Genomic DNA, 10,550 nt, shown 5'->3' with positions numbered 1-10,550 from the left:
TGGCGTGCCCACATTGTGACTTCCTGCCTCTGGAGTTTCTCTGTAACTCTTTTGAACATAACATTATGGGCCTATTTTAAGAAACATGTACGAAGGTGACTTATCTGTTTTTCTCTCTATGCATCATTTTTAAAGACAGGTTGCATGGTTGATTGTGAGGGTAATTAATGGCTCCTTATGTAGCTTGCCACGTTACATAACGTTGTAAGGTAAATGTATATGTCAGAGTCAGGTGTATATTTTTGTATCAATGCAGATCGTGGTTAATGAGAAACATGTGGAAGCACACTAAACGCTCTGCCATGTTTGCTGTAGTTTCAATGTGCACAAAGTAACACGTGTGTCGTACAGCCTGACCAACTGTTAATCAAGTTCAGGTGTGGGAACTATACTGCTAATGAAAAGACATGTTCCATTTGAGATAGATAGATAAATGGTTTTCCAGCCGTGACACAGGAACAGTACATATCAACACAAGATATATATAGAATACACAATATAAAGAATATATTAGAATACACTATAAAAAAACACTAAAACTAGAATATTTTCTAAAATTATATTGTGAATTGATATCAGTTATTGATGACTTCATCAGTTAAATAAATAACTAAAATAGAACAATATCCTGACATTTTTTTTGCAATTAAGTTTGATTATGTTAAATAGATGTACACTATGTCGTATTTGTTTACACATCCACTGCAATGAAAATAGTCTATAAATGTAGTGTATATTACATCAAATGGTTAACAAGGAGCTGATTAATTGGAGAAATTGTACCGTGTTTAAATTAAAACTCACACAATCTTATTTTGAAATATAGATGATTGAAACACAGAGAGTCAGAGAGCAGCATGGTGCACAATACAAGGTCACAGTCTGGGCAGCAGAGGAGTCACGTGACGCTGTAAGCCTGCCTCTGTGCTAAATATTTATCTTGACCAGAAGACATCACGACTCCGGCATCCTATACCCTTGTATGAAATACTCACATTCTAAAGTATTTACACATGTACAAATGGTCGTTAGTGAATCCCTCACACATCATAATGCTACTTCTCTCTTCTTGCCCTTCTGGTGTTGATTTGACACGAAAGGCTCGACACAGTGAACCCAAACATCAGCTTATCGGTGATCCAGACTCTGCAGTGTTGCTATTTAAAGAATTCTTGAAAAGCCTGAGCGAACCATTTAATACTGAGGATCAGTCTCTGTCACCTGCTGATGGAGGGTTTAAGAGCGTGATCGGTGTTTCTATCTGTACTTTCTCTGTAACCCGACTGAATCAAGTCTCTGTGATCAGATAGTTTCAGAGTACTTTGCTTGTCTCTCCAAACAAGTTTGTTGTCTGTTATGACTTTCCTAGTATTTTAATAGTTTATTTTACGTCTACATATGTGATAAAGTAAAGAAGTTTCTCATTCTATTCATTGACCAAATTGTTGGCCTAACTAGGATCCGTATCCCAAGTTTCTCTTTTATGGTTGTGAATGTGAACATCAATAACTTACTAATAAAACTCGGGTTTAAACATTTCACCAATTAGTTCATCAACAGAAAGATTAGTAGCTATTTAATAACTAATTAATACATTGCCAAAATGCCAACGATGCACTAGTCCCAGCTTCTCAAATGTGATGATTAGCTCTTTTTTGTTACTGTTTTGTATAATTGCAAACGGATTATGAGTGAGGGACTGCTGGTCGGACAAAACAAGATATTTAGAAGACTTTGACTATTTTCTGACATAAACAAAGATCCTTTATTCCAGAAAATGGTGGTCAGACTTGTTGACGTCCTAAATAAACAGCATAGCTGAACTTTACGTCAGGACACACTTCTGTAAAATTGGTCTAACGTGAATATGATCAACAGTCATTCAGTGAAAAATAATAACGCAAGACTGCAGAGTTTCCAGTGCATACTTTTTAATTGAAAACATTTTTTTATACTATCAAAAGGAATAAATAAGTAATTATTTATCTATGAATCAAATGGTGTATAAATGGATTGATTTCATCTCTTTGTATTTCATAAAAAGAGGACAAAGTAGAGGCCGCAGGGTGAAGTCATCAGCAGAACTGAAAACCGTATTTAAGGAGGACGCCATCTTTAATAAAACACCTCCGCTTTCTTTGTTTCTTGTAAACCGTTTTGATATCTTCAGTTCGATATCTTCAAGTATGTTTCCTCGTCTCTGAGGCACACCAAAGCATCCGACTGAAGTAGCTAAAAGGCACACAGCATGCAGTCCACGGGTGGGTAAATATAAATATATGACATATTTTACCACTCGATTTCAAAATTGTGGGGAGATTGCAGAGCCGACTGAGTGTTTGAGTCCAAAGGGTTTGACTTCACGTTCAGCCACTTCAGTGCCGGCATGTCTCTCAACTTCTCCACTGGTATTTCTGTAGGACAAGATAAAAATAACAAGAGTAAACAAAATACAACCCCTTGTATATTATTACCTTATTATTATTACCTGTGATGCCATTCCCCTCCAGGTTAATCCTCTCCAGCGTGGCTATTTCACTCAGCTTATCGGGGAAGATGGAGAAGCTGTTATTAGCCAGACTGATGCAGGTTAAATGCTCCATTTCTCCCACGATGTCAGGCAGTTTGGTGAGAACATTTCCTCGCACGTCCAGTTCTGCAAAACATTTAAAGACGGGGCGTAAATCGAGGGGTCACCCGTCCATTCTTCCGCCAACGATTGTGAGGTGAACAACACAAGAGTGTATTGTCCACTACCTCTCAGCTGAGTGAAGGTTGAAAAGAGTTTGGTGGAAATGGACTTCAGCTCATTGTCAGCCAGTGTGATAACGCGGATGTTGTCTGCGACACTCTTGAGGATCTTGAACACACCGTCTGGGAAGGAAATGAGCTTGCAGTTTGACAGGTCTGCAGAGAAGAATAAGAAGATGATTGTGAGATGATGAAGCTTTCACAGAGCTTCTAAAATTAACAAACACTTAAAGATTTAAAGTTATTTGAAAAGACAAATGTTAGCCTCTGCCACCACCTGCTGGTGAAAAGCTGAAACATTGAATCAGGGCTCTTCATTCAGCAGAAAGAGTGAGAGAAGAGATATTACCCAGTGTATCTTTCCCCTCCTCTACGGTTGCATTAACCCTCCGGGCCACATGTGCGACTGCCTCCGCCATTTTTCTGCTGGAACTGTTCCTAAAGACAACATTACATGACACATCACTCTTAGTTTTTTTTTAAATTAGGTCAATATTATTAAGTGAGTGCTCAATGTATTCTTATGCTACACACATCTTTGTAACCATTCATAACTGCAGTAATATTAAGTAACTTATTTCCTTTTGTAGTATTATCAACAAAAGGAAATGAGTAAATTCCCTTACTTACTTACTTTCTGTAAATTGACATAAATATTTCTTGAGGCAGGTACTGATATAATTCACATGCAAGTAAGTATTTTAAAGGTTTTCAAAAGTTAAGTAAAATAAATAAAAGTGCGAAAAGAAATACACCAACAACTGGAGATGATGCAATTATGAAAAGCCACTAAATTGGAGAAAATACAAAACAATCTATTGTAGATAATGAGTGATGACAAGCCCCAACATGTTGGGGATTAAAATATTTTACTCAAGTAAGAGTACAAATGTATAAGCCTCAAAATATGAATAAATAAATGTACTGAAAGTGCTAAAAGTAAAAGTACTTATTATGCAGAATGACCCCTTTCAGATGATATTATTGGATTATATATAGAAGAATTAATGTGCACCTCACTTTAATGTTGCAGCTGGTAACGTTGGTAGAAAATGTAATGACTGTATATACTGCTGGGAAGCTTATAACTTATAATAATAAATTATTCGTGATTCATATTTTTTATTCATAATACAAATCAGCAAAGTACCAAAGCAGTCAAATAAACATTGATTACAAATCAATTCGCAGGAAGTCAGTCGATGCAGTCGTAAAACAAATGTAAGGAAGATGGAAAGTCGACCAAGAAACGTTAGTGACGTAAAAACCAGTACCTTTAAAACCCACGTTAGTTAACGCTACTTCTGGTTAACTTTACTTAACGTTAAACTCAACGTGGCGCTGGGTAATGCCCCTATTGCTTGAACTGAACCAAGAGGAACATATTTCCTTCCTCTGAAAGAGTAAAGTACAGTACAAGTCAATATAAAATAAGCTTTGGCCTAACACCAGACCAGAACGAGACTAATACAAAGACAGCCTGTTGAGCTACACTTAGTAATGATTTCAATATATCAGTGTTTCATTTAAACCACGCCAAGAAGACACTTACCTAAACTAGAAGCTACTGTTACAGAGCCTGGCAGCTGTTAGCTCACGTTAGCTACAGCAGCTCAACCACAGTCTAATTTGGCGAGGGTGTATTTTTAGCCCCGCAGAGGACAATTCACCTGAATGGTTCTCTATTTATTAGAAAAACGTGAGAGTATCAACACCTCATATAGTAACGATTTACATTCTGTAAACGTTGTTGTTACTTAAAGCGGCAGTTAGTAACGCCAATTAAGGACTATGCTAGGCTACTAGCAAACATGTTGCTAGCTTCAATTCACGAGTGTCAGTGCTGCGCTGTCAAGTTGCAGACGATGAAACGTTCGCCTAATTTACAGTAACAAAGCAGCAATTTCCCTTATTACGTAGTAATACTTATAATGAAGAACTGTTACGTTATTTAGTCGGTTAATGTTGGGTGACGAGTAAGTTTTGTCAGCATATTCAAAAGTTTTATATCTGAGTACTGCTTTTTAAAATCTGAATATTTTGCATTGAGGCTCGGCCTTTTAAAACACATGAAAAAAACACAAGGAGCTTTTTTTCCCGGCTATGTTTCTCTACTTTGAATAATAATATTTAGAATTTAGACTTTTCCCACACATATTTGCATTAAGAAGATAAGTGTTGTTCTTACCTCTGATTCCTGATCAACTATTCCCAGTTTGAGCAGTGGTCATGACTCTGGCAAATTCCTGGTCAGTCAGTGTATTTTCAAAGGATTTGAATAGTGAGCTCTCTCTCTGGCTTCAGGTGAATAGTTTACCATTGTTACGGCTATAACTGCCACTTTACAGTATTTGCTGGACATTCCTCTCCTATACAATGCTGTATTTTGATGTGACACTGTTGACTGAAACACTCTAAAACTAGTAACTGTAAACTGTACTTTTAGACGAGGTATCATATACCAAAACCCAAATACTTTTTCCATAGTTTGATATGGAAGACATTTGATACCCAGCATCTCTGCTTAAAAATAACCTTTGTTAGTACAGTATAAGTAATAAAACATACCAAATATATATAATCCATGTCCAAAATGTACATAAATACAATTTATTTAATATTTACAATAAATATACATTAATTTACAGTTACTCAAATGTACTGTACAATAAAAAAAACAGTGCTGTAATATTCAACAACATTGCCATTTCCTGTTTACATTGATGAAATTGACAAAGTAATAAAGTTGTACATTACATTGTGACATCTGAAAACAGCTGGAAGACTGGATGCTATTGTTACATCCTAAAATAACAATGTTCTCCTTAAAAACCAGAACTCACAACGCAAATTATAATCCCATCTCTGCACGTAGATCAGCCACAATCTTACAGTTCACAGTGACAAATGTCAAAGAGCTTTTCCTTCCCGGCTAAGTGTTTCCTTTAGTTTTCCAGACATCGGCTGCTCCTGCACAGCATGTTTTATGCCGTTAGCACCGCTCAGCAACACAGGTGATGTTTGGAGGTGGTTGTAGCTGTCACTGGCAGCCACATTCATCCACAATCATGTCTTCGTGATGTCGGAGGAGCATTTCTCTGTTCTCGTAGTACAGCATGCTTAATGGGCTCATTTTGGTTGGGGCACAGCAGGGTGCTGCCACTCGGTCCGGGTGGTAATGTTTCAGTAAACTCTGGAAAAGAAGAAAAAGAAAACAAAGGATTTAGATGTATAATTCCAGTCGAAAAAATACTCCATTCCTGTAAATAAAGATACCAAGACAGACAAATACTTTAAATATTTTTCAGATTAATTATTCCGGATTATGCCAGTGAGGGTCTTGTGAGAGCATGTTTAAATGTGTTTTATAGCCCTGCAACTAATGATTATTTCCATTGTTGATTATTTTCTGCTGAGAGTTTTCTCAATTAATCGGTTTGTCGATAAAATATATGTATAAAACATCAGCTTTAATTACCCACAGCCCCCGGTTCTGAATTCAAATTTGTTGTTTTATTAAAATAACAGCCAAAATCAGTTTATTAGACATAAAAAACCTAATTTGGATTCATTATCAAAATAGTGGCTGGTAAAATCGTTTGCATATGTTTTGTCCTTCTAGTCTTCGTTTCCTTCTGCAGTCCCTGTAGTTACCTTCCAACAGCAACCAGTTTACCTTAATCTATCAGTGATAATACCAAATACTGTAAGTCACGTACACAAGCAGCACACCTTGATGTGACTGTACTCAGATAATGAATCAGTTCTATTCACAATAACAAACATAGATAATCTGCTCCACTAACCTGCATGTAAGCATGATTTGTTGGATTCAGGTTTTCCCCCAGGGGACCAGGGCAGGAACCCTCACAGCGATAGGCGTTGTATCTTTTAGGAAAGACGATCCAGGACCCCCAGCCAATTTGATTAAAGTCGACATGCAGGTCGACTCGGCGACAGAGAGAGATTTCACTCCCTCCATTGGACGCCTGCGGGCTTCCCGCTGTTTGCTCTATCTGGCCCCGTTTGCTCCTGCGCCTCTTCGGCCAACGGGCCCTTTTGATTTCAGCGGGGGACAAGAACTTGGATTGTTCAGCCGTGTGAAGCAAGCTGGCTTTGGCCTTCGAGCTTTCATCAGAGCCAGTTTGTGAGAAGACGACCAACAAGGCCCGGTCACTCACGTCCTGCTCTTTTCTCGGGCTCGCCACAAAGACGGGCTGATCAGGCAGCGACAGGCCTCTCTTTGTCTTTGCCACTCTCCTTCTTCTTGACCTTCTCCTTTGTTGAATTCTCGCCGTGGCGGATTTTCGCCTGAGCCAGCTCAAGAGCGGTTCTGTCATGTTGAACACTTTCCAGCTCTGTGATGAAGTGACCAGTGATGATTCTGTGAGAAGCCCCACCAGCTGCTGTTTCTGGCAGCCCTCGCGCGTCTGGCACGCCTGGCCATGCTGGTGATAGACCGCCACAGTGATGTTGGAAGCACTCGCCGTCCGAGGAAGCCGGACCCTCAGCTCTGCCGCCTGGATCTGCTTGTCAGCGAGAAGGGCCTTGAGGTCAAAGGTCGCAATCCAGCGCCGCTGACTGGACGTCAAACCTAAAGTAGTGAAAAGAGAAAGATTAGCAGAGTAGTCTCAGACAGCTTAAAATTATAATTCACACCGATTTGACGACACACAAATGCCAGTGAGCTTTCCAGGAGAAGCAAACTACAACAACCAAAGTGTTAACTGTGAAATGCTATATTTAATAGGTAATTATGATCTCCTTCAGTGATTTGTTCTTTACTTCAGTGAAGACTTCCTCTGGGGAACAGTATTTAGTAATAAATCAGGACATAAATCATCTCTATTTTCCTATAATCACTTTCTTAAATAAATAAAACATTTACTCACAATGCACATCAATATTGTCATATACAATATAACCATATACACTGTGAGATCTTGTTTGGGGTACATGGTGGTATAACAGTGAAATACAACATTTTGTTTAAAAAATATTTGAATATATGTGTCTTAATAATTGAAATAGATGCATGTAAATTTCAGGCTGACATCAGAAAATTGCCAATTCATGTGCACCCCCAAAACCTCAATAACCAACCATTATTAACCTTATTAATTACTGTTAAGATTTATGTTATTTAGATTCAATCTCTTCTTTTGTTTCGCAAAGTGAGTTGTGAGGTGAATGGTAAAGGCCAAGTACAATTCCCTTTGATATCTTCTGCTATGACTTCATGATTAATGCTTATACAGGTGGAGATGTCTTAAAAAATAATCCAGTCATTGTTCTGCTGCAGGGCATCATGTGCTGCGCCCATAACTGTAATGGGGCTCTCATTGTGATTCAATGAACAGGCGTGGTTCAAATTAATCTAAAGGATTAAAACATTCAATTTGTTCTCTGTCGTGCATTGGCCTGTTTAGCTGCAGACTGTTGATCAAACGTGCCAACCACCCTCGGCAATCATCCACTCAAACCAAACAGCGATCCGAAACCAATCACTTAACACATCTCTGCCTCTCCTGGCTTCTGCATATCCTCAGCCAAACAAATAGGTAGCAACTCTAACACCTAGCAGCGATGTGAAATTAGACTCAGCAGCAGGGAGGGCTGTCCTCTGTCGGCTGCTTGTGCCATTAAATCCCGAGCTCTAATCTAATCAAGCCAAGTGTGAAAAAAGAACTAAGGGAAGTTGTTGATTTGACTTAACAAGAGATTTGTATAGGGGGATGTCTGGCAAGGTATCTAATCAACATCACCTATTTAAGTTAAAAAAGAGGTTTGCTTTGAGAATTAGACAGAAAACCGTCCTTTTCACACGCTGATCCCTGCATGGTTATTCGCCCCCTGAGCGGGATGTGGATTGAAACCCTCTGAGGTCGTCTGGCTCGCAGCTTTGACAGCAACACTTGAGCCCCCCCCCCCCCCCCCCCCCCCCCCAAAAAAAAAAAACCCGTTTCAAAGTGTCTTTAATTAAGTGGTAAAGAATGAGATCTGACTTTGACCACAGCAGCAAAAAAAACTTTAGGAATAAAGACGTTAATACATTTCCCATCACATTGTTGTCCCATCATTCATGATTCCCTAAAATGCATGTTTTGGAAAAGCAAATCTTACTTTTAGCCATCACGCTCTTCACGGTGTCTGCCTGCTGTGCGGTGTATTGCTCCGTGGCATCCGAAGGCCTGGAGAAGTTGGACCTGAAATTCCTGTAGAGATGCATCATGTAGTTTGGCAGGTGGTACGCGGTGGATCGGTCCGTCCCGGAAAAATGCTGCGGCGACCGCAGGTAAACTCCATCCTTGTTCTTATGAAGCCCATGAGCGAGCAGCACCAGGAGAGATGCGTGCAGCGCGACAGCCAGAGCTCCCACTGAACGCATGTTATGGGCCGGTTAATGACACATTCCTCACGGCGGAGATTAGGGGTGTCTTATATACCCTCACCCACCCCCCTTTTTTATGTTTAACAAGTAGCTGAGAACATTAAAGGAAATTGACATGCGTCCTCAAGACTTGTTACCTGACAGCTCATCATCCATTCTGTTGGTAATGAGGGCGCCTGGGTGCGTGTTTACAAGGCGCGCAACTCTTTGTTTGCGCCACGTTATTTGGGCTTCTGCAGCCTGACTCCCCATCCTTGGATTAATTGTTTTTAGCTATTTGGCTTACACTAATTGTTAAGGCTTTCCCATAGTGTAATGTCTACTGAATACCGTCTGAAATGAACAGAACCATTGGGACACAGAAGTGAAACATTACTAATGTGACATAAAACATTGTGAAAACATCACTCAATTATCAGGACTATCAGGATAACGAACAACTCAAATAAAATATCAAAAACAACATGTAGGCTACATACATACATATATATATAATTATAAAAAGTAAAAAAGATCAACAACATAGCCTACAATGACTACTTTATCCTATAGTTTCACTTATAATCATACATATAGAGCTTTAAAGCTTATATAATGTTAATATTATATTTTTACTGAGTGTACCATTCTTTTATGCTGTTTGGGGTTTTCACAGTATTATCCTACAACACTAATATCCCTTTAATACAAGTTTTAAGTGGTGGATCGTTGACATTTGCATGAAACATATAGCTGAAGCGCGCTGTGTTGTTGGAACTGGCTTCTCAAGATATAGAACTGCATGAACCACAATGTCACAAAGCTCAGTGATTCATATTTTAAGGTTTGGATGTGAATAATTATGGTTAGTGAGACTTGCACCGAGCGTCCGAGGATGACCGCAGACTGCGCATGCGCTGTCCGTCGTTCATACACAGCGAAAATCCTTTTCCTCGTGAATTTCCAGAGAAAGGACCCCAAAAACAAATCAATGGATGTTGTTTTCTTCCTCGTAGTATAAAGAGAGAGCGGTGCACCGCGGCTTCATCCTCCACGAGACAAACCCACTACACCAAAACATGTTTTCTTAAAAGCCAGACCCTTTTTTCTTTCACCCACCGTGTGCTGAAATGGTGAGTAGCTTTAAAGTTTACGGCTCTTGTTGCACGAGCCTCGACAAGCGAAAACTTAACGTTCACGCGTTTAAGGATGCTAAAGTCTCTCGATCGTTTCTGAGCACCTTTATTAAATAATGCATGATAAATATGTTCGTTTGAGCATTTTGGATACGAGTGATGAGTGTCTTTATAACGCGAAGTGATTGTGTGGTTGATGGGGCATACGTGTGCTTGGCACCCCCCCCCCCCCCCCCCACACACACACACACACGCTCCATAGTTGCACTGCATCTTCCCAGGAAGTGATGAAT

General features: G+C 39.4%; 2 protein-coding genes across 2 annotated transcripts; both read right to left on the bottom strand.

Annotated features, from left to right (window-relative positions):
* Positions 1-1,921: 1,921 nt before the first annotated feature.
* On the bottom strand, positions 1,922-4,550 carry lrrc20 (leucine rich repeat containing 20). Its single transcript, XM_079182048.1, has 5 exons — positions 4,304-4,550; positions 3,101-3,189; positions 2,758-2,907; positions 2,489-2,656; positions 1,922-2,414 (listed from the first exon to the last, which is right to left on the bottom strand). The coding sequence occupies exons 2-5, from the start codon at positions 3,168-3,170 to the stop codon at positions 2,290-2,292; spliced, it is 513 nt and encodes a 170-aa protein (XP_079038174.1). The 5' UTR covers positions 3,171-3,189; positions 4,304-4,550; the 3' UTR covers positions 1,922-2,289.
* Positions 4,551-5,536: 986 nt separating this feature from the next.
* On the bottom strand, positions 5,537-9,139 carry ndr2 (nodal-related 2; the record flags this gene model as incomplete). Its single annotated transcript, XM_079182926.1, has 3 exons — positions 5,537-5,944; positions 6,558-7,384; positions 8,875-9,139. The coding sequence occupies 3 exons, from the start codon at positions 9,137-9,139 to the stop codon at positions 5,792-5,794; spliced, it is 1,245 nt and encodes a 414-aa protein (XP_079039052.1). The 3' UTR covers positions 5,537-5,791.
* Positions 9,140-10,550: the final 1,411 nt, after the last annotated feature.

The sequence above is a fragment of the Pholis gunnellus genome (assembly GCF_910591455.1).
Source record: "Pholis gunnellus genome assembly, chromosome: 21".
NCBI lineage: Eukaryota > Metazoa > Chordata > Actinopteri > Perciformes > Pholidae > Pholis > Pholis gunnellus.
Note: the sequence above shows the minus strand (reverse complement) of the source record. Positions and strands in the feature narration are given on the sequence as shown.

What these genes read in the sequence shown, in the direction of transcription:
- lrrc20 (XM_079182048.1), bottom strand. Translation starts at nt 3,170, where the DNA reads ATGGCGGAGGCAGTCGCACATGTGGCCCGGAGGGTTAATGCAACCGTA. An exon ending in AACCTTCACTCAGCTGAGAG is followed by an intron (nt 2,657 to 2,757) that starts GTAGTGGACAAT and finishes AATGTTTTGCAG; the next exon opens with AACTGGACGTGCGAGGAAAT. An exon ending in GGAGGGGAATGGCATCACAG is followed by an intron (nt 2,415 to 2,488) that starts GTAATAATAATA and finishes CTTGTCCTACAG; the next exon opens with AAATACCAGTGGAGAAGTTG.